A 22398-nucleotide genomic window follows, 5' to 3' on the forward strand; every position below is an offset into this window, starting at 1 on the left:
CCCAAGTAAAGAAAGGTGGCCTCAGCATCCAGTGATGGTCAACGTGCTATATTATGACAGTACAAATGCAGAAACTGCAACTTTTCAACCTATAGTATAGGCTGGGTCTTTGTCAAGCTTCACAAATACCCTAGCTTATACTAGTGGTCGAAACCTTGATATTGTTTTTGTATTATGTGATGCCATAATAAAGAAAGTTGATCACCACTGGATGCTGAAGTCACATTTTACTTTGACAGGGTGCACTGTCAAGATGGAGGTTGAGGCATACATGGGACCCACTTTTTACTCCGTCACCACCTTGGGATTTTTCAGTTTTTGCTCCCCAGATACATATTTTTTTTATTTTTCCATTAGTATGGCTGTGTGAGGGCTTGTTTTTTGCATCATGAGTTGTGCTTTTGAACTACACTGTTGGTTTTACCATATCATGTACTGAAAAACAGGAAAATTTTGAAGTGCGGTAAAAAAAGTGCAATTCCACAATTGTTGTTTGGTTTATTTTTTTTACCATGTTCACTGAATGCTAAAATTGTCCTGCCACTATGATTCTCCAGGTCATCAAGATGGAGCCAATTTGTGATCGTGTTGTGCTGATGGTCTCCATGGTGACCCCCAACAGCAAACTGGCTGCAGGGCTCTTCAGGGAAGGTGGCTTCTCAGATCCTACTAAGAGCAGAAGCTGAGGTGTCTCTTTCCCTGCCTGTCAGATGCTGATCTGATGCTCTGCAGTGCAGAAGCAGTGACCTTGCTCATGGAAGGAGCTTTGCATTCAAAATCTCACGATACATGGCCCCATTCATTCTTTCATGTACACGAATCAGTCATCCTGGTCCCTTTGCATTGAAAAAGCCCCAAAGCATGATGTTGCCACCCCCATGCTTCACAGTAGGTATGGTGTTCTTTGGATGCAACTTAGCATTCCGTCTCCTCGAAACACATCAAATTTTGTTTCTACCAAACAGTTCTACTTTGGTTTCATCAGACCATATGACATTTTCTCAATACTCTTCTGGATAATCCAAATGCTCTCTAGCAAACTTCAGACGGGCCCGGACATGTACTGGCTTAAGCAGGGGGACATGTCTGGCACTGCAGGATCTGAGTCCCTTGCGGCGTAGTGTGTTACTGATGGTAGCCTTTGTTACAGTGGTCACAGCTCTATGCAGGTCATTCACTAGGTCCTCCCGTGTGGTTCTGGGATTTTTGCTCACCATTCCTGTGATCATATTGATTCCATGGGGTGAGATCTTGTATGGAGCCCCAGATCAAGGGAGATTATCAGCTGTATTGTATGTCTTCCATTTTCTTATTATTATTCCCACAGTTGATTTCATCACGCCAAGCTGCTTGCCTATTGCAGATTCAGTCTTCCCAGCCTGGTGCAGGGCTACAATTTTGTTTCTAGTGTTCATTTACAGCTCTTTGGTCTTCACGATAGTCAAGTTTGGAGTGTGACTGTTTGAGGTTGTGGACAGGTGTCTTTTATACTGATAACAAGTTCACAGGTGCCATTACTACAGGTAATGAGTGGAGGACAGAGGAGCCTCATAAAGAAGTTACAGGTCTGTTAGAGCCAGAAATCTTGCATGTTTTTACGTGACCAAATACTTATTTTCCACCATAATTTGCTAAATAAATCTTGCCAAATCAGACAAGGTGATTTTCTGGATTTGTTTTCTCATTTTGACTCCCAAAGTTGTGGTCTACCTATGATGTGAATTACAGGCCTCTCTCATCTTTTTAAGTTGGAGAACTTGCACAATTGGTGGCTGACTAAATTCTTTTTTCCCCACTGTATATATAAAAAGTACACATATTTGCTATCACCACATCCTGTGCAAACATTCTGTATGAAATTGTCCCACTAGTTAACCCCTTCAGTGAACACCATAAAAACAAAATAAAAAAACATATTATCATATTGATGAACAAAAAGTGCAATAAAACTATATCAGAAAGACAAATGTAAATAACAAAGTTATAGCTTTCATAACAAAGTGATGCAAAAATAATTATTTTATCTATAAAATAGTTTTATTGTGTAAAAGTGCCAAAACAACAATATAAATTGGGTATCGCTGTAATTGTACTGACCCGAAGAATAAAGCTGCCTTATCAATTTTACCACACGCGGAAAAGTATTTTAAAAAAATGAACAATTCCTGAATTGCTGATTTTTGTTAATTCTACCTCCCAAAAATTGGAATAGAAAGCGATCAAAAAATGCCTTGTGCCCGAAAATGGCACCAATAAAAACGTCAACTCATTTTGCAAACAACAAGCAGTCACATGACTCTGTCGGCCAAAATATGGAAAAATTATAGCTCTCAAAATATGGGGATGCAAAAACTAGTTTTTGCAATAAAAAGCGTCTTTTAGTGTGACCGCAGCCAACCATAAAAACCCCATATAAATCTGGTATCGCTGTAATGGCACCGACCTGAAGAGTAAAGTCGCCATATTAGTTATCCTGTACTGCTTAAAAAATAAATAAAACTAATTCTTCACTTGCTATTGATTTTTTCCATTATGCCTCCCAAAGATCGCAGTAAGGCACGGCTCACATTTATCCTACGCTCTATGTTGAGTGCTTACACTGTGGTTTCCATGTATATCTCAGAAATTCGTGATTCAGATGGAACCCCTGGCGGAAGATTCCCTATAATGAGGCAGATGGAGGCACTGTGGAAGCCATAGGACCTGTGATCCAGTGGTGTCCGTCTTTTTAGGATTGCATAAAAGTGCACTTGACAACAGTTTTGTGCACTTCTGCAAAGGACAACACTGAACATAGGTCAGACGAAGTCCAGAGTAACTCTGCTGCCTCACTATAGTGGATGGATCCCTCAGGGTTTAATTTGAATCATGTCACTTGGAGATTTAGATGGAAACCCCAAGGAAAGTGCTCAGCATAGATCTCCAGATAAATGTGATCCCAAATGTTATGTAAAATGTTCCCAATAAAAGCTTAAACTCAATCCACAAAAAAAGCAAGTCCCCACTCAGGTCTGTCATCTGTTAATGGAAATATAGGGCTTCCACGTTACTGGTAGCACAAAGGCTCTGGAAAATAGAAATGGCTCCTCGCCCCCTAAAAGAAATTCAGTACATTCTGCACTCCCAAATCCAAATGCCCCCTCCCTTCTGAGCCCTAGTGTGCCTAAATCACAGTTAGCACCCATGCTTGGCATTTCTGAAGTGATGAGAGCCCGCCAAAGTTTCAGGTGCGTGTCTCCAGAAGCATGAGAGGGACATAACATACTTGTCACTATAAGGTACTGGTCACTACAATGGCAGTTTGCAATTTTCACTCAGCAACATCCACTACTGCTTGTTTCTGGAAAACACCCATGGAGTTAAAATCGTCACTACACCAGTAGATAAATTCCCAAAGGGGTATAATTTCTAAAATTGGATCACTTGAGGGGGTATTCTGTTTTTCTAGCACTTAGGGGCTCTGTATATGGAGTCTGCAAACTATTCTAGGAATAATTGCGATCCAGGAGGCAATAGCGCTCCGTTCCTTCCGAGTCTCACTGTGTGGCTAAGCAGTACTATACAGCCACATATGGGGTATTTCTACCTTCAGCAGAAATTGTGGGACACATTTCGGTGTAATTTTTACCCATTTCCCAGTATAAAAATGTAAAACTTGGGGCTAACACAATCTTGGTGGTAAAAATGTAAATTGTTTTTTCTTCACCACCCAATGGTATAAAATTCTGTCACACACCCGTGGTGTCAATATGATCACTGCACACCTAGATGAATTCATTGAGAGGATTAGTTTGTAAAATGGGGTCACTTATAGGGGGGTTCTGCTGTTCTGGCACCTCAGAGGCTCTGCCAATGTGACATGGCACCCTCCAACCAGTACTGTAATATGGCGCTCTTTCCCTTCTGAGCTTTGCACTGTGCCTCAAAAGTAGTTTTCAACAACATATGGGGTATTGGTGAACTCAGGATAAATTGCACAACACATTTTGGGGTCCATTTTCTCCTGTTACCCTTGTGAAAATACAAAATTTGGAGCTAAAAAACACTTTTGTGGGAAAAATTAGATTTTTTTTTATTTTTAACGCTCAACGTTATCAACTTCTTTGAAGCACCTAGGGGTTCAAGGTGCTCAATACACATCTAGATAAGTTCCTTGAGTTTCCAAAATGGTGTCACTTGTAGGGGGTTTCTAAACACGACATGGCGTCCACTAATCCAGCAAATTTTACATTCAAAAAGTCAAATGGTGCTTCTTCCCGTCCCGAGCGCCCCAACAGTAGTTTTACCCCTCATATGGGATATCGGCATGCCCAGGAGAAATTGCTCAACAAATTGTATGGTTAAATTTCTCCTGTTACCCTTATGAAAATGCAAAGTTGGAAGCAAAAAAAAACATTTTTGTGGGAAAAATGTGATTTTTATTTTATTATCACGGCTCAACGTTACAAACGTCTGTGAAGCACCTGAGGGTTCAAAGTGCCCAATACACATCTAGATAAGTTCCCTGAGGGGTCTAGTTTCCAAAATGGTATTACTTGTTGGGGGTTTCCACTGCTTTGGCACATCAGGGGCTCTCGTTGCTCGGGTTTTCCCAAGCACACTCGGGTGACCTCCGAGTATTTATGACTGCTCAGAGATTTAGTTTGCATCGCGGCAGCTGAATGACTTACAGCTACTAGCCTGCTTGATTACATGTGGGGATTCCCTAGCAACCAGGCAATCCCCACATGTACTCAGCCTGGCTAGTAGCTGTAAATCATTCAGCTGCCGCGATGAAAACTAAATCTCTGAGCAGTCATAAATACTCGGAGGTCACCCGAGTGTGCTCGGGAAAACCCGAGCAACGAGTATACTCGCTCATCACTAATGGCGATGTTACAGTATACGTAATATATACTGAAGGCTAGGTGCATGTTCGCATTGTGAACCTAGCCTCGGCAAAGTTTTTCAAGTTCAATAGCAGTTAACCTTTTGTTTCATTTATTGACAGCAATATTTTCTAACCAAACGATTAAGGGAAAATTATGGCGGTCGTGATTCATTGAAGATATGTGGCCTGGACTGATGATCCTGTTCTCACTGTATCATTATGTCCACTAACTTGAAGAACATCTGCTGAAGGAAGGTCTCTAATGTGGAAGCGTATATTCTTGATTTTTCATGCATCACTGGGCATGAATTTTTTAACTTCTTTTGTCAGCATCAAGAAACTGTACAAATAGCATTGAATGCATATGAACAAATTCCAAGAGTCGGGTGTGTTCTGTCCAGCAATATAATTGCTGTCTAAAAAGTTTAGTCATTTTTTTGGGTCTCAGTTATCACAGACAATGCATTTTCTGTTTGTATTAATCCTTCCTATATTTTTATATTGTAAGATAACAGCTCCATCTGCTGGTGGTTTTGATGTATACATTTTAGTTAAGTTTGCAATGTATTATGGGAAGTTCCTAGGGCACTGTGGGGTTGCTCCTGTTGCATTGTGGCCTTATTATTATGACACTGTGAAGGGAACAGCAGCCATTGTTCCTGTATGAGAAACCAGGTCACTGGTTTTTCTGCATGCTCCTTGTAAGCAGCCTGCTCTAAGCATAGTTGGTGAGTCACTATCTATGTTACAGTCCTGTGCTTGTAAGAATGTTTGATGTATTAAAGGGAATCTGTCACCTCATTTTGCCGCTATATACTGCGGCCAAAGCCATTAGGGGCTTATCTACAGCATTTTGTAATGCTGTAGATAAGCCCCCATTGTAACCTGAAAGATAAGAAAAACAAGTTAGATTATACTCAACAGGGGGCGGTCCGGTCCGATGGGCGTCGCAGGCCTGGGTCCGGCACCTCCCATCTTCATGCGATGACGTCCTCATCCTTGCTTCTGTCACGGCTCCTGCGCAGGCGTTATTCTCTGCCTTGCTGAGGGCAGAGCAAAGTACTGCAGTGCACAGGCGCCGGGAAAGGTCAGAGAGGCCCGGTGCCTGCGCACTGCAATACTTTACGCTGCCCTCAACAGGGCAAATCAGTACACCTGCGCAGGAGCAGCAACAGAAGCAAGGAAGAGGACGTCATCGCATGAAGATGGGAGGCGCCGGACCCGGACCTGTGACGCCCATCGGACAGGACTGCACCGGACCGCCCCCTGGGTGAGTATAATCTAACTTGTTTTTCTTATCTTTCAGGTTACATCGGGGGCTTATCTCCAGCATTGCAGAATGCTGTAGATAAGCCCCTAATGGCGGTGGCCACAGTTTATAGCGGCAAAATGAGGTGACAGATTCCCTTTACATAGGTAATCATCAGCTTCTATATTACCTCATGTTGCTGTGTATTGCACACTATCTGTATTCTATGCATTGTACAGTTATATATTCTGAAATGCTCCTGTTATTGCATCTTATAGTTTCACCCTTTCCTGTCACATCTTCAAGCAATAAAAGAAGATTACAACTTTACAGCCTCTTTTTCTTAAAGAAGATGGGGGTTTAGTTACATGTCTCATTGCACACTCTGCTAATGTGTATGAGGACAGCATAGGGTGTACAAGATAATCATGAGAACAGAAGGCGCCTCAAAATGGCTTACAGGTCTTTTACAGCATGGATTCACGGCACATTGGGGAGCGGTAACAGACGACCAATCCCAGCTTGTGAAAATGCAAGAGACGTTTTTAGACACCAGGTTACTCAGCACTTATTGAGATCTTATACCTCCATGTTTAATAACATCAGCATTGCAACACTGACCAAATCCTTTTCTTAAACGTCCTTTCATCTATCAAGTAGGACATTACTGCGGTGCCCAGGGGTATATGCAGGAGAGAGAGGACAATGTCTGTTTTGCATCTAAAAGGTGCTTCTATGAGTTGTGTTTTTTCTAAAGTTCATACGTCTTTTCCAGGTGAGAGCAATAAATATATGGGTTACATACCATGCAATGACTATACAGCTGAATTCATGATTTGTGAATAAACACATTTCATTCAGTGTGATTTTGTTTTCCTAATCTATAAAATTCTTATCTAAATATGGTTTACATACTATTAAACAATCGTCTATATTGAAAAAGAATAGTAATGAGCGAACATGGTCAGATAATGTCTTATCCGAGCATACTCGGGAATTATCCGAGCATCTGGGAGTGCTCATATATTAGAATATTTGTTAATTTCCAAAATTTATAACAACCTTAATCAGATTTAGGAGCATCTCGTTCTCTTTTCACTTTAAATGTTACATTTTTATTTAAGGCCCCAACAAAATTTTGACAGTGATGTGATTAAAAGTCACTAAAAACTGTCTCAATTTTTTAATTAATCTTTGCAGCATGATGTAGGTTAGTGAACCACAAAACCAAAAAGTATCTTTTACTGTTCAGTGTTTATATAGTTTTCTAGTCATACATAATTTTTAGCCACTGACCCGTCCCTACATCGTGCTGCACTCTGAAGGGATAGAAAAAAAACCATGCTGACATATTCCCTTTTAAAATAATATTTCATACCTTAAGCAAAATTTTGGAGACCATTATTCTAGCAAACTGTCAATCCTTTATGTTAGCTATGATAACAGAAACTTAATATCCCATGGTGGTTACTTTTCACAAAACCCCAATGGTAAACAAAGGGGTACCGTATATACTCGAGTATAAACCGACCCGAGTATAAGCCGACCCCCCCCCCCTAATTTTGCCACAAAAAACTGGAAAAACTTAATGACTCGAGTATAAGCCTAGGGTGGGAAATGCAGCAGCTACCGGTAAATGTCAAAAGTAAAAATAGATACCAATAAAAGTAAAATTAATTGAGACATCAGTAGGTTAAGTGTTTTTGAATATCCATATTGAATCAGGAGCCCCATATAATGCTCCATAAAGTTTATGATGGCCCCATAAGATGCTCCATATTAAAATATGCCCCATATAATCCTGCATAAAGATTAATAATGGCCCCATAAGATGCTCCATAGACACATTTGCCCAATATAATGCTGCACAAATGTTGATTATGGCCCCATAAGATGCTCCATAAAGATATTTGCCCCATATAGTGCTGCATAAACCTTGATTATTGCCACATAAGATGCTCCATACAGACACTTGCCCCATATAATGCTCCACAAATGTTAATTATGGCCCCATAAGATGCTCCATAAAGATATTTGCCCCATATAGTGCTGCACAAACGTTATGGCCCCATAAGATACTCCATACAGACACTTGCCCCATATAGTACTGCACAAACGTTGATTATGGCACCATACAGACACTTGCTCCATATAGAGCTGCACAAATGTTATGGCCCCATAAGATACTCCATACAGACACTTGCCCCATATAGTACTGCACAAACGTTGATTATGGCCCCATACAGACACTTGCCCCATATAGTGCTGCACAAACTTTGATTATGGCCCCATACAGACACTTGCCCCATATAGTGCTGCACAAACGTTATGGCCCCTTAAGATACTCCATACAGACACTTGCCCCATATAGTGCTGCACAAACGTTGATTATGGCCCCATACAGATGCAGCGCCCCAGAGTCCTGGTCGTTGCAGTACTGATGCTCCGCCGCTAAGGGGGGCTATGGTACGTCTGATGGCACTGAAGGAGTTCACCTGACCAGGTATCACAGACACCAATACACTTCACAGTCTGGCCTCCAGGGGGAGCTAAGGGTGCTATGTATTAGGCCACTCCTCACAATCTGGTAAAACTGGGGGTTAGGTAGGAAGTTAGTTAGAAGCTGACTGGGTTGGAACCAGGCAACATCCTGTGGCAGAGGGTGTTGCAGGGGAAGATTCAGGGGGGTCCCTGTCAGAGGTGGGATCCTGACAGAGGCCTAGCGAACAGAGAGAACGTTATGGGACCGCGCCTGCGCTTCATCGCGGCGGTACCCCAAGAAAGGACAAGAAGCGAGGTTTATTGTGCTGAGTGAGAAATGAGATCAACGCAACAAGGAGAAACACCAGTAGGAGTCGTGCTGTAAGACGAGACAACATCCTACTGAGGCGCGTAGCCGGTGGCCGGAACGCCGAGGAAGTATTGAGCTCCAGGCCTTACTTCAAACCTACGGCAGGACAGTCAGTTATAGGCGGGCTGTCTCACTCAAATCACCTAAGAAGACATAGGGGGGAAACATTTGGAGAGGGGCGACTCTAGGGTCCCGGAAGAACTTCGAGCCTACCCTTCATACGGGTGCGTCCTAGCCATATCATCTGGGGGACGAAGCAGAACATCATAATCGAGTTGTGAGGGAACTTCAGAAACAGACACAACAGTTGTGGGGACTATCCCGTAAGCACAGCAGGGGAGGAGCACAACACACAAGCGCTAGAAGGTAGGCACAGATTTCCACCTGTAAAGGGAACTCTGGAGGTGCCATCGGACTGGCCAGACTTGCGCAGCCTGGTTAACCGTTTTCCGGACTGAGGATCCTGAAGCCTTCAGTAAAGAGGTAAAGAGACTGCAACCTGGTGTCCTCGTTATTTACTGCTACCTGCACCACATCATAACATCATCACCATACCTCCACCTTCATTGTATGCCCCTCAGCAGGGTCACGGACCGGGTCTAGCCACCGTGACAACCCCAGAACAGAGACTCAGAGGCCCGGTACCAGGTACCCCTCGGCACTGCGGCAGTGGGGGCGCTACAACTTGGCGTCACAAACAGGATCTACTTAAGCCTGAAGAATCAGGTCATGTGTGCCTTGGAACTGTGATTTATTGTGCTTGGACTGTGACTTATTGCAAAGACTGTGTGTTGCCACTTGCTGCTAAAAGTTCCCGCCAAAACCGCCGCCATTACAGTGCTAAGGAGAGCACAGGAGAAGAAGAAGGGCGTGGAGTGGGCGTAGACAAGCTGAAGAGCGCGAAAGACAATGGCCGCCCAGTTTAAATATTACTGCACCGTGAGGACGTGTCCGTCAGGAGCCGAGATCCGCCTCCTGATCCTCAATGGAGGGCGGAGACAGAGAAAACGAAACCGCCCGTGAAGGAGAGAGCGGGAAAATGACGAGGAGGAAGAAGTCAACCACATGGAGGACGCCATGGGCAGCCGCCCGGAGCCGGAGCGAGGGGTCAGAGCCGAGGACTCCCCCAGCTACCCGGAGAGGCACCGCAGCCAGACCTCCACAGTTGACGCTGACCTCCTGCAGACCGGAGCGGACGAGCTGATCCACCAACTCCTGCAGACGCAGCTCAGCACTGAGGCCGGGTGGAAGAGGACCATCATCGGGAGCCTCACCAGACATCTGTCGGCAGCCTTGTCTGGTCCGGAGCAAGAAAGAAGTTCCAGCGCTCCAAAGCCAGAAAGCAATGCCCTGCCGAAAAGCGAGATGCTGCGAACGGAGAGGACAACGCCGCAGCCAAGGCCCTGCAACCAGCATTCCAGATCCCAGCGGGGGCGGAGCAAATCGGCACCGGAGGGACCGCATCTGAAGCAGGTATGAAGAACGACCCTGCCCCGCCAGCAGAGGACTTGCTGATAGGCCCCGTCGCGGTATCCCCTCCCCCTGGGACCTATAGACTCCGGTGCCTTACACCCTGGGATCAGGCCCCGGGTATGGAGCACTTCTTAAAGGCCCCGAGCTCGCCGATCACCTTGCCGGGCGAGGTCTATGCGGAGCTACGGCCGCCAGAGCAAGAGTAAACCTCGATGCCATGGATATGTAAATAGTTAACTGCTTGTTTCCCTGCATTTTGCTGCTAATACCCGACTAGGGTTATTCTTAAAGGGATCCCTTCATTTACCCGGGATCCCTATTGCTTTTTATTTTTGCTTTTATTTTCATTTTTGCTTTTGTTCCACAATGTTACAAAGAACTGCTGGATCATGAACACTGCATGATTACAAACTTATTGTAAATAGTTTGCACCTTCTTAAAGGTGCTCTCTACTGGTTTTACAAAGAAAAGGACTCTTTGCGAAGAAACTGTTCCTGGAAGCAGTACCGGAGTCCTTGCTGCATGCGGACTTGCAGCTTGAGAAGTTGCACTACCTCATAGAGACTTGGTCCCTTCTTAAAGGGAACGTTCATCCATAGCACTTGCAGAATGATGATGCTTTGAAAGGAAGTACTAATAATGCTTACATATGAGAGTTATATGTAGTGAGCTAGTTAATTGTGACAAATGTTTAATGATGTTGCTAGAAGAATGAGGACAGGAAGTGAACCCGAATGGGGTTAGTCGGTGAGTCCTCCTAGGAGCCATACAGAGATGGCTCGGTGATCCTGAACTGAGAGAAGGAAGATAAGTTCTATACTGTGTATAGTAGCAGAAAGGCAGTAGGCCCGGGCGGAAAGGGGCGGTCCTGCAACAGAACGAGAGGCAGTAGGCCTGGGGCAGATAGACAGGCGGTCCTGCAAATGTAAAAATGGAAAATGAAGAAAAGTTGATTAGCCTTATAGTGTTTTATAAGAAGGTCTTTAGTGGATTCAGCGTGTACGTCCTTAAAGGCAACGTTAAATTATTGTTCAAAAATTTGCACTTAGTAGAATACCCGGTTGGGTCAGAAAAGTTATTTATAGTATGTTATTTAAAGTATTTAACCATGTTTGTAACGTTCAAGTGTCCTCACCTCCCATAAAGGGAAGCTCAGTTAAAATTTACTTATTGTTATTGCATTTCAAAATTGTATGTCTTTTTGCTGACATGTATTGTTGTTTTCTTCCCAGTCCAGGAGTACTGGATTTAACCGGGGGGGAGTGCAGCGCCCCAGAGTCCTGGTCATTGCAGTACTGATGCTCCGCCGCTAAGGGGGGCTATGGTACGTCTGATGGTACTGAAGGAGTTCACCTGACCAGGTATCACAGACACCAATACACTTCACAGTCTGGCCTCCAGGGGGAGCTAAGGGTGCTATGTATTAGGCCACTCCTCACAATCTGGTAAAACTGGGGGTTAGGTAGGAAGTTAGTTAGAAGCTGACTGGGTTGGAACCAGGCAACATCCTGTGGCAGAGGGTGTTGCAGGGGAAGATTCAGGGGGGTCCCTGTCAGGGGTGGGATCCTGACAGAGGCCTAGCGAACAGAGAGAACGTTACGGGACCGCGCCTGCGCTTCATTGCGGCGGTACCCCAAGAAAGGACAAGAAGCGAGGTTTATTGTGCTGAGTGAGAAACGAGATCAATGCAACAAGGAGAAACACCAGTAGGAGTCGTGCTGTAAGACGAGGCAACATCCTACTGAGGCGCGTAGCCGGTGGCCGGAATGCCGAGGAAGTATTGAGCTCCAGGCCTTACTTCAAACCTATGGCAGGACAGTCAGTTATAGGCGGGCTGTCTCACTCAAATCACCTAAGAAGACATAGGGGGCAACATTTGGAGAGGGGCGACTCTAGGGTCCCGGAAGAACTTCGAGCCTACCCGTCATACGGGTGCGTCCTAGCCATATCATCTGGGGGACGAAGCAGAACATCATAATCGAGTTGTGAGGGAACTTCAGAAACAGACACAACAGTTGTGGGGACTATCCCGTAAGCACAGCAGGGGAGGACCACAACACACAAGCGCTAGAAGGTAGGCACAGATTTCCACCTGCAAAGGGAACTCTGGAGGTGCCATCGGACCGGCCGAACTTGCTCAGCCTGGTTAACCGTATTCGGGACTGAGGATCCTGAAGCCTTCAGTAAAGAGGTAAAGAGACTGCAACCTGGTGTCCTCGTTATTTACTGCGACCTACACCACATCATAACATCATCACCATACCTCCACCTTCATTGTACGCCCCTCAGCAGGGTCACGGACCGGGTCTAGCCACCGTGACAACCCCAGAACAGAGACTCAGAGGCCCGGTACCGGGTACCCCTTGGCCCTGCGGCAGTGGGGGCGCTACACAGACACTTGCCCCATATAGTGCTGCACAAACGTTATTGCCCCATAAGATGCTGCATACAGACACTTGCACCATTTGCTGTTGCTGCGATAAAAAAAAAAAATCACATACTCACCTCTCCGTCGCTCAGGCCCTTGGCACTTTCAATATTCACCTGACTTCGTTCCGGCACCGCTCCATCTTCAGCATCTTCTGCACTGACGTTCAGGCAGAGGGCGCTCACTAACCATGTCATCGCGTCCTCTGACCTGAGCGTCACTGCAGAAGACGCTGAAGACGGAGCGGCGCCTGGAATGGGGAGCAGGTGAATATCGCGCAGCACTCCCCCTCCCCGTTATACTCACCTGCTCCTGGCACGGTGCAGTCCCTGTTTTCCCGGCGCCACAGCTTCTTCCTGTACTGAGCGGTCACCGTTATCGCTCATTACAGTAATGAATATGCGGCTCCAACCCTATTGGAGGTGGAGCCGTATATTCATTACTGTAATGAGCGGTAACATGTGACTGCTCAGTACAGGAAGAAGCAGGGGCGCCGGGGATCCAGGGACCTAAAGGGACCGCACCAGGAGCAGTTGAGTATAATTAGACAGCCCCCCACTTTCTCTCCCCTGCCGACCCCTGGGCATGACTCGAGTATAAGCTGAGAGGGGGACTTTCAGCCCCAAAACATGGGCTGAAAATCTCAGCTTATACTCGAGTATATACGGTAATTATATTGATTACTAATGGGAAATTATATTGAGTACAACTGGGTAATTACTTTGAAACTGCAAAATATTTTTAGTGGAATGTAATCACAAGTGAGTACTTCTTAAAGTTTCAATTTTAAAATTGGACTAGGGTTGCTCTGAAAGTGATTAGTTATAAAATAGATGAACAGTTAAATCATAAATCATTTGTTAAATCCTAAAGAAGCAACCAAAATGGGTGCAACAAAACCAATACCTTTTTTTTAGGAAACACAGCAAAATTTTAACTTTAAAACTAGTAGCGTAGGAGATTTTACTTTCTTTTAGAATCTTGGAATTCCATTTTTTCGAAAACATACTACTTGTTGCCGCATAACTTCTTCCTTGTTAGGCCTTTCAAGGTTTGCATCACTTGGTGGCAAGGTTGGCGTCTTCGACTGGCAGTCTGTTATGGTTTCCAATGGCAAGGAAACATCAGAAGCATAGAATAAACGGACAAGCTCTCGGGTGATGGAAACTAGAGCTGACCGCGATGCTAAACCTACACACCACACTAGAAGTAGCCAGGGGGCATTCCTGCGTTGTCTCTAGATGCCGCGCGCCAGCCGGAGAACTAACTACCCCTGGTAGAAGAAAACACAGTCCTGGCTTGCCTCCAGAGAATGTCCCCACAGGAGATAGCAGCCCCCCACATATAATAACGGTGAGAGCAGATGAAAAGACACACGTAGTATGAAAGCAGATTTAGCACAGAGAGGCCCGCTAACTAAATAGCAGAAAGATACAACAGAGGACTTCGCGGTCAGCTGCAAAACCCTTCAAAACACCATCCTGAAATTACCTTAACTCATGTGACAACTCATGCCACTGGAGTGGTAATTTCAGCCCAACAAGAGCTTCCAGCTGCAGAGATTCACATAAGTGCAAACTGGACAAACATACAAAAATAGACTTAAGGACTAAAGTGTCCAACTTAGCTGAGCAGAAAACTGGGAGCAGGAACATGCAACAGAATCACTCTGGATACATTGATGGCCAGCATTAGAATGACTGAGGAGCAAGGTTAAATAGGATACTCCCACATCCTGATAGGAACAGGTGAACTGAAGGCAAGGCTTGCAGGACACCAGTACCACAAGAGACCACCGGGGGAGCCCACGAACCGAATCACAACAGTACCCCCCCCTTAAGGAGGGGGCACCGAACCCTCACAAGAACCGCCAGGGCGATCTGGATGAGCCCTATGAAAGGCACGGACCAAATCAGAAGCATGAACATCAGAAGCTGTAACCCAAGAATTATCCTCTTGACCGTAGCCCTTCCATTTCACCAGATATTGAAGTCTCCGTCTGGAAACACGGGAGTCCAAGATTTTCTCCACCACATACTCCAATTCACCCTCAACCAGCACAGGAGCAGGAGGCTCAACAGAAGGCACAAGTGGTACCTCATACCTCCGCAATAATGACCGATGGAAGACATTATGGATAGCAAAGGATGCTGGGAGGTCCAAGCGAAAAGACACAGGGTTAAGAATTTCCAAGATCTTATAAGGACCGATGAACCGAGGCTTAAACTTAGGAGAAGAGACCCTCATAGGGACAAAACGGGAGGACAACCACACCAAGTCCCCAACACGAAGACGAGGACCAACACGACGATGGCGATTAGCAAAACGTTGAGTCTTCTCCTGGGACAACTCCAAATTGTCCACCACCTGCCCCCAAATACGATGCAACCTATCCACCATGGTATCCACTCCAGGACAATCCGAAGACTCCACCTGACCAGATGAAAAACGAGGATGGAACCCTGAATTGCAAAAGAAAGGGGAGACCAAAGTGACAGAACTGGCCCGATTATTAAGGGCAAACTCAGCCAACGGCAAAAAGGAGACCCAGTCATCCTGATCAGCAGACACGAAACACCTCAAATAAGTCTCCAAGGTCTGATTAGTACGTTCCGTCTGGCCATTTGTCTGGGGATGAAATGCAGACGAAAAAGACAAATCAATGCCCATCCTGGCACAAAACGCCCGCCAAAATCTGGACACAAACTGGGATCCCCTGTCGGAAACGATATTCTCCGGAATACCATGCAGCCGAACCACATTCTGAAAAAACAGGGGCACCAACTCAGATGAGGAAGGCAGCTTGGGCAAGGGCACCAAATGAACCATCTTAGAAAAGCGGTCACACACCACCCAAATGACGGACATCTTCTGAGAAACAGGGAGATCAGAAATAAAATCCATAGAGATGTGTGTCCAAGGCCTCTTAGGAACAGGCAAGGGCAACAACAACCCACTAGCCCGAGAACAACAAGGCTTGGCCCGAGCACAAACATCGCAAGACTGCACAAAAGTACGCACGTCCCGAGACAGGGAAGGCCACCAGAAGGACCTAGCCACCAAATCTCTGGTACCAAAATCTCCCGGATGACCTGCCAACGCAGAAGAATGAACCTCCGAGATGACTCTATTGGTCCACTCATCCGGCACAAACAATCTACCAGGCGGACAACGATCAGGCCGATCCGCCTGAAACTCTTGTAAAGCACGTCGCAGGTCTGGGAAGACAGCAGACAATATCACCCCATCCTTAAGTATACCCGTAGGTTTAGAATCACCAGGGGAATCAGGTTCAAAACTCCTAGAAAGGGCATCCGCCTTCACATTCTTAGTACCTGGCAGATACGAAACCACAAAATTAAACCGGGAGAAAAACAACGACCAGCGCGCCTGTCTAGGATTCAGACGTCTGGCCGACTCAAGATAAATCAAATTTTTGTGATCCGTCAAGACCACCACCTGATGTTTAGCACCCTCAAGCCAATGACGCCACTCCTCGAATGCCCACTTCATCGCCCTGCTTAATTCGCACCAAATTATACGCACCGCGAAGATCAATCTTAGAGAACCACTTCGCCCCCTCAATGCGAGCAAATAAATCTGTCAGCAATGGCAAAGGATATTGATACTTGACTGTGATCTTATTCAAGAGTCTATAATCAATACAAGGTCTCAAAGAACCATCACTTTTAGCTACGAAAAAGAACCCCGCTCCAAGAGGAGACGAAGAAGGACGAATATGTCCCTTCTCCAAGGACTCCCTAATATACTCTCGCATGGCAGCATGTTCAGGTACAGACAGATTGAATAGACGACCCTTAGGAAATTTACTGCCAGGGATCAAATCTATGGCGCAATCGCAATCTCTGTGAGGAGGAAGAGAATTAAGAGAAGATTCCTCAAAAACCTCACGATAATCAGACAAAAACTCAGGAATTTCAGAGGGAATAGATGAAGCAATGGAGACCAAAGGTGTGTCCCCATGATTTCCCTGACATCCCCAGCTTAGTACAGACATTGTTTTCCAGTCAAGGACTGGGTTATGAGTTTGCAACCATGGCAATCCCAGCACCAACACATCATGTAGATTATACAGTACAAGGAAGCGAATCACCTCTTGATGGTCTGGAGTCATACGCATAGTCACTTGTGTCCAGTATTGTGGTTTATTACTAGCCAATGGTGTAGAATCAATACCCTTTAAAGGTATAGGAACTTCCAGAGGCTCTAGATCAAACCCACAGCGCCTGGCAAAGGACCAATCCATAAGACTCAAAGCGGCGCCAGAATCCACATACGCATCCGCAACAATAGAAGATAACGAACAAATTAGAGTTACAGACAAAATAAACTTGGACTGCAAAGTGCCAATAGCAGAGGATTTATCAACTTTCTTTGTTCGTTTAGAGCATGCTGATATAACATGAGTAGAATTTCCACAATAGAAGCACAAATGATTTTTGCGCCTGTAAATCTGTCGTTCGCTTCTGGACAGAAAGCTATCACATTGCATACTCTGTGGTGCCTCTTCAGAAGACACCGCCAACTGGTGCACAGGTTTGCGTTCCCGTAAACGCCGATCAATTTGAATTGCCATTGTCATGGACTCATTCAGACCAGTAGGCGCAGGAAACCCCACCATGACGTCTTTTACAGCATCAGAGAGACCTTCTCTGAAAATTGCCGCCAGAGCGCACTCATTCCACTGAGTAAGCACAGACCATTTTCGAAATTTTTGGCAATATATTTCGGCTTCATCTTGCCCCTGAGAGAGGGCTATTAGGGCTTTCTCAGCCTGAATCTCCAAATTTGGTTCCTCATAAAGCAACCCCAAAGCCAGAAAAAACGCATCCACATTGAGCAACGCAGGATCCCCTGGTGCCAATGAAAATGCCCAATTTTGGGGGTCACACCGCAGTAAAGAAATAACAATTTTTACTTGCTGGGCAGGATCTCCAGCAGAATGAGATCTCAGTGAAAGAAACAATTTACAATTGTATTTAAAATTTAGAAAACAAGATCGATCTCCAGAAAAAAACTCCGGTATAGGAATTTTAGGTTCAGACCGAGGAGCATGTAACAAAAAATCTTGTATATTCTGAACTTTAGAGGCAAGATTATTCAAATTGGCAGCCAGACTCTGGGGATCCATATTTCAACAGATAAAGTCTTAGCCATTCAGGGGTTAAGAGGAGAGGAAAACAGGAGACTGCAATTAGAGCTGGAGTGCAACTTCAGAGGAAGGAAAAAAAAAAGGTTTCACACAGTTCCTTTTCTCTCCTGCTTCAGCCTATAGATTAAACATTTGGGCTGGCCATACTGTTATGGTTTCCAATGGCAAGGAAACATCAGAAGCATAGAATAAACGGACAAGCTCTCGGGTGATGGAAACTAGAGCTGACCGCGATGCTAAACCTACACACCACACTAGAAGTAGCCAGGGGGCATTCCTGCGTTGTCTCTAGATGCCGCGCGCCAGCCGGAGAACTAACTACCCCTGGTAGAAGAAAACACAGTCCTGGCTTGCCTCCAGAGAATGTCCCCACAGGAGATAGCAGCCCCCCACATATAATAACGGTGAGAGCAGATGAAAAGACACACGTAGTATGAAAGCAGATTTAGCACAGAGAGGCCCGCTAACTAAATAGCAGAAAGATACAACAGAGGACTTCGCGGTCAGCTGCAAAACCCTTCAAAACACCATCCTGAAATTACCTTAACTCATGTGACAACTCATGCCACTGGAGTGGTAATTTCAGCCCAACAAGAGCTTCCAGCTGCAGAGATTCACATAAGTGCAAACTGGACAAACATACAAAAATAGACTTAAGGACTAAAGTGTCCAACTTAGCTGAGCAGAAAACTGGGAGCAGGAACATGCAACAGAATCACTCTGGATACATTGATGGCCAGCATTAGAATGACTGAGGAGCAAGGTTAAATAGGATACTCCCACATCCTGATAGGAACAGGTGAACTGAAGGCAAGGCTTGCAGGACACCAGTACCACAAGAGACCACCGGGGGAGCCCACGAACCGAATCACAACAGTACCCCCCCCTTAAGGAGGGGGCACCGAACCCTCACAAGAACCGCCAGGGCGATCTGGATGAGCCCTATGAAAGGCACGGACCAAATCAGAAGCATGAACATCAGAAGCTGTAACCCAAGAATTATCCTCTTGACCGTAGCCCTTCCATTTCACCAGATATTGAAGTCTCCGTCTGGAAACACGGGAGTCCAAGATTTTCTCCACCACATACTCCAATTCACCCTCAACCAGCACAGGAGCAGGAGGCTCAACAGAAGGCACAAGTGGTACCTCATACCTCCGCAATAATGACCGATGGAAGACATTATGGATAGCAAAGGATGCTGGGAGGTCCAAGCGAAAAGACACAGGGTTAAGAATTTCCAAGATCTTATAAGGACCGATGAACCGAGGCTTAAACTTAGGAGAAGAGACCCTCATAGGGACAAAACGGGAGGACAACCACACCAAGTCCCCAACACGAAGACGAGGACCAACACGACGATGGCGATTAGCAAAACGTTGAGTCTTCTCCTGGGACAACTCCAAATTGTCCACCACCTGCCCCCAAATACGATGCAACCTATCCACCATGGTATCCACTCCAGGACAATCCGAAGACTCCACCTGACCAGATGAAAAACGAGGATGGAACCCTGAATTGCAAAAGAAAGGGGAGACCAAAGTGACAGAACTGGCCCGATTATTAAGGGCAAACTCAGCCAACGGCAAAAAGGAGACCCAGTCATCCTGATCAGCAGACACGAAACACCTCAAATAAGTCTCCAAGGTCTGATTAGTACGTTCCGTCTGGCCATTTGTCTGGGGATGAAATGCAGACGAAAAAGACAAATCAATGCCCATCCTGGCACAAAACGCCCGCCAAAATCTGGACACAAACTGGGATCCCCTGTCGGAAACGATATTCTCCGGAATACCATGCAGCCGAACCACATTCTGAAAAAACAGGGGCACCAACTCAGATGAGGAAGGCAGCTTGGGCAAGGGCACCAAATGAACCATCTTAGAAAAGCGGTCACACACCACCCAAATGACGGACATCTTCTGAGAAACAGGGAGATCAGAAATAAAATCCATAGAGATGTGTGTCCAAGGCCTCTTAGGAACAGGCAAGGGCAACAACAACCCACTAGCCCGAGAACAACAAGGCTTGGCCCGAGCACAAACATCGCAAGACTGCACAAAAGTACGCACGTCCCGAGACAGGGAAGGCCACCAGAAGGACCTAGCCACCAAATCTCTGGTACCAAAATCTCCCGGATGACCTGCCAACGCAGAAGAATGAACCTCCGAGATGACTCTATTGGTCCACTCATCCGGCACAAACAATCTACCAGGCGGACAACGATCAGGCCGATCCGCCTGAAACTCTTGTAAAGCACGTCGCAGGTCTGGGAAGACAGCAGACAATATCACCCCATCCTTAAGTATACCCGTAGGTTTAGAATCACCAGGGGAATCAGGTTCAAAACTCCTAGAAAGGGCATCCGCCTTCACATTCTTAGTACCTGGCAGATACGAAACCACAAAATTAAACCGGGAGAAAAACAACGACCAGCGCGCCTGTCTAGGATTCAGACGTCTGGCCGACTCAAGATAAATCAAATTTTTGTGATCCGTCAAGACCACCACCTGATGTTTAGCACCCTCAAGCCAATGACGCCACTCCTCGAATGCCCACTTCATCGCCCTGCTTAATTCGCACCAAATTATACGCACCGCGAAGATCAATCTTAGAGAACCACTTCGCCCCCTCAATGCGAGCAAATAAATCTGTCAGCAATGGCAAAGGATATTGATACTTGACTGTGATCTTATTCAAGAGTCTATAATCAATACAAGGTCTCAAAGAACCATCACTTTTAGCTACGAAAAAGAACCCCGCTCCAAGAGGAGACGAAGAAGGACGAATATGTCCCTTCTCCAAGGACTCCCTAATATACTCTCGCATGGCAGCATGTTCAGGTACAGACAGATTGAATAGACGACCCTTAGGAAATTTACTGCCAGGGATCAAATCTATGGCGCAATCGCAATCTCTGTGAGGAGGAAGAGAATTAAGAGAAGATTCCTCAAAAACCTCACGATAATCAGACAAAAACTCAGGAATTTCAGAGGGAATAGATGAAGCAATGGAGACCAAAGGTGTGTCCCCATGATTTCCCTGACATCCCCAGCTTAGTACAGACATTGTTTTCCAGTCAAGGACTGGGTTATGAGTTTGCAACCATGGCAATCCCAGCACCAACACATCATGTAGATTATACAGTACAAGGAAGCGAATCACCTCTTGATGGTCTGGAGTCATACGCATAGTCACTTGTGTCCAGTATTGTGGTTTATTACTAGCCAATGGTGTAGAATCAATACCCTTTAAAGGTATAGGAACTTCCAGAGGCTCTAGATCAAACCCACAGCGCCTGGCAAAGGACCAATCCATAAGACTCAAAGCGGCGCCAGAATCCACATACGCATCCGCAACAATAGAAGATAACGAACAAATTAGAGTTACAGACAAAATAAACTTGGACTGCAAAGTGCCAATAGCAGAGGATTTATCAACTTTCTTTGTTCGTTTAGAGCATGCTGATATAACATGAGTAGAATTTCCACAATAGAAGCACAAATGATTTTTGCGCCTGTAAATCTGTCGTTCGCTTCTGGACAGAAAGCTATCACATTGCATACTCTGTGGTGCCTCTTCAGAAGACACCGCCAACTGGTGCACAGGTTTGCGTTCCCGTAAACGCCGATCAATTTGAATTGCCATTGTCATGGACTCATTCAGACCAGTAGGCGCAGGAAACCCCACCATGACGTCTTTTACAGCATCAGAGAGACCTTCTCTGAAAATTGCCGCCAGAGCGCACTCATTCCACTGAGTAAGCACAGACCATTTTCGAAATTTTTGGCAATATATTTCGGCTTCATCTTGCCCCTGAGAGAGGGCTATTAGGGCTTTCTCAGCCTGAATCTCCAAATTTGGTTCCTCATAAAGCAACCCCAAAGCCAGAAAAAACGCATCCACATTGAGCAACGCAGGATCCCCTGGTGCCAATGAAAATGCCCAATTTTGGGGGTCACACCGCAGTAAAGAAATAACAATTTTTACTTGCTGGGCAGGATCTCCAGCAGAATGAGATCTCAGTGAAAGAAACAATTTACAATTGTATTTAAAATTTAGAAAACAAGATCGATCTCCAGAAAAAAACTCCGGTATAGGAATTTTAGGTTCAGACCGAGGAGCATGTAACAAAAAATCTTGTATATTCTGAACTTTAGAGGCAAGATTATTCAAATTGGCAGCCAGACTCTGGGGATCCATATTTCAACAGATAAAGTCTTAGCCATTCAGGGGTTAAGAGGAGAGGAAAACAGGAGACTGCAATTAGAGCTGGAGTGCAACTTCAGAGGAAGGAAAAAAAAAAGGTTTCACACAGTTCCTTTTCTCTCCTGCTTCAGCCTATAGATTAAAC

The 22398-nt window shown here is 45.4% G+C and overlaps 1 protein-coding gene across 4 annotated transcripts in view; it reads left to right on the plus strand.

Annotated features, from left to right (window-relative positions):
- Positions 1–6978, plus strand: part of LOC143782161 (cytochrome P450 2C20-like) — a 151961-nt gene extending 144983 nt beyond the window's left edge. For 2 of the 4 annotated variants that reach the window (XM_077269303.1, XM_077269302.1), the window contains exon 10: positions 4991–5717. Coding sequence is in view for 2 of the 4 variants with exons in the window: in XM_077269302.1 (XP_077125417.1) it covers positions 4991–5003 (13 nt within the window). In the remaining 2 variants the exon portion in view is untranslated. Of the gene's footprint in view, positions 1–4990; positions 5718–6397 lie in introns of those variants that run through there. The other 2 variants (XM_077269301.1, XM_077269304.1) reach the window with 2 other exon arrangements.
- The last annotated feature ends 15420 nt before the right edge of the window (positions 6979–22398 follow it).

This window comes from Ranitomeya variabilis, chromosome 6 (assembly GCF_051348905.1).
Source record: "Ranitomeya variabilis isolate aRanVar5 chromosome 6, aRanVar5.hap1, whole genome shotgun sequence".
Classification (NCBI taxonomy): Eukaryota; Metazoa; Chordata; class Amphibia; order Anura; family Dendrobatidae; genus Ranitomeya; species Ranitomeya variabilis.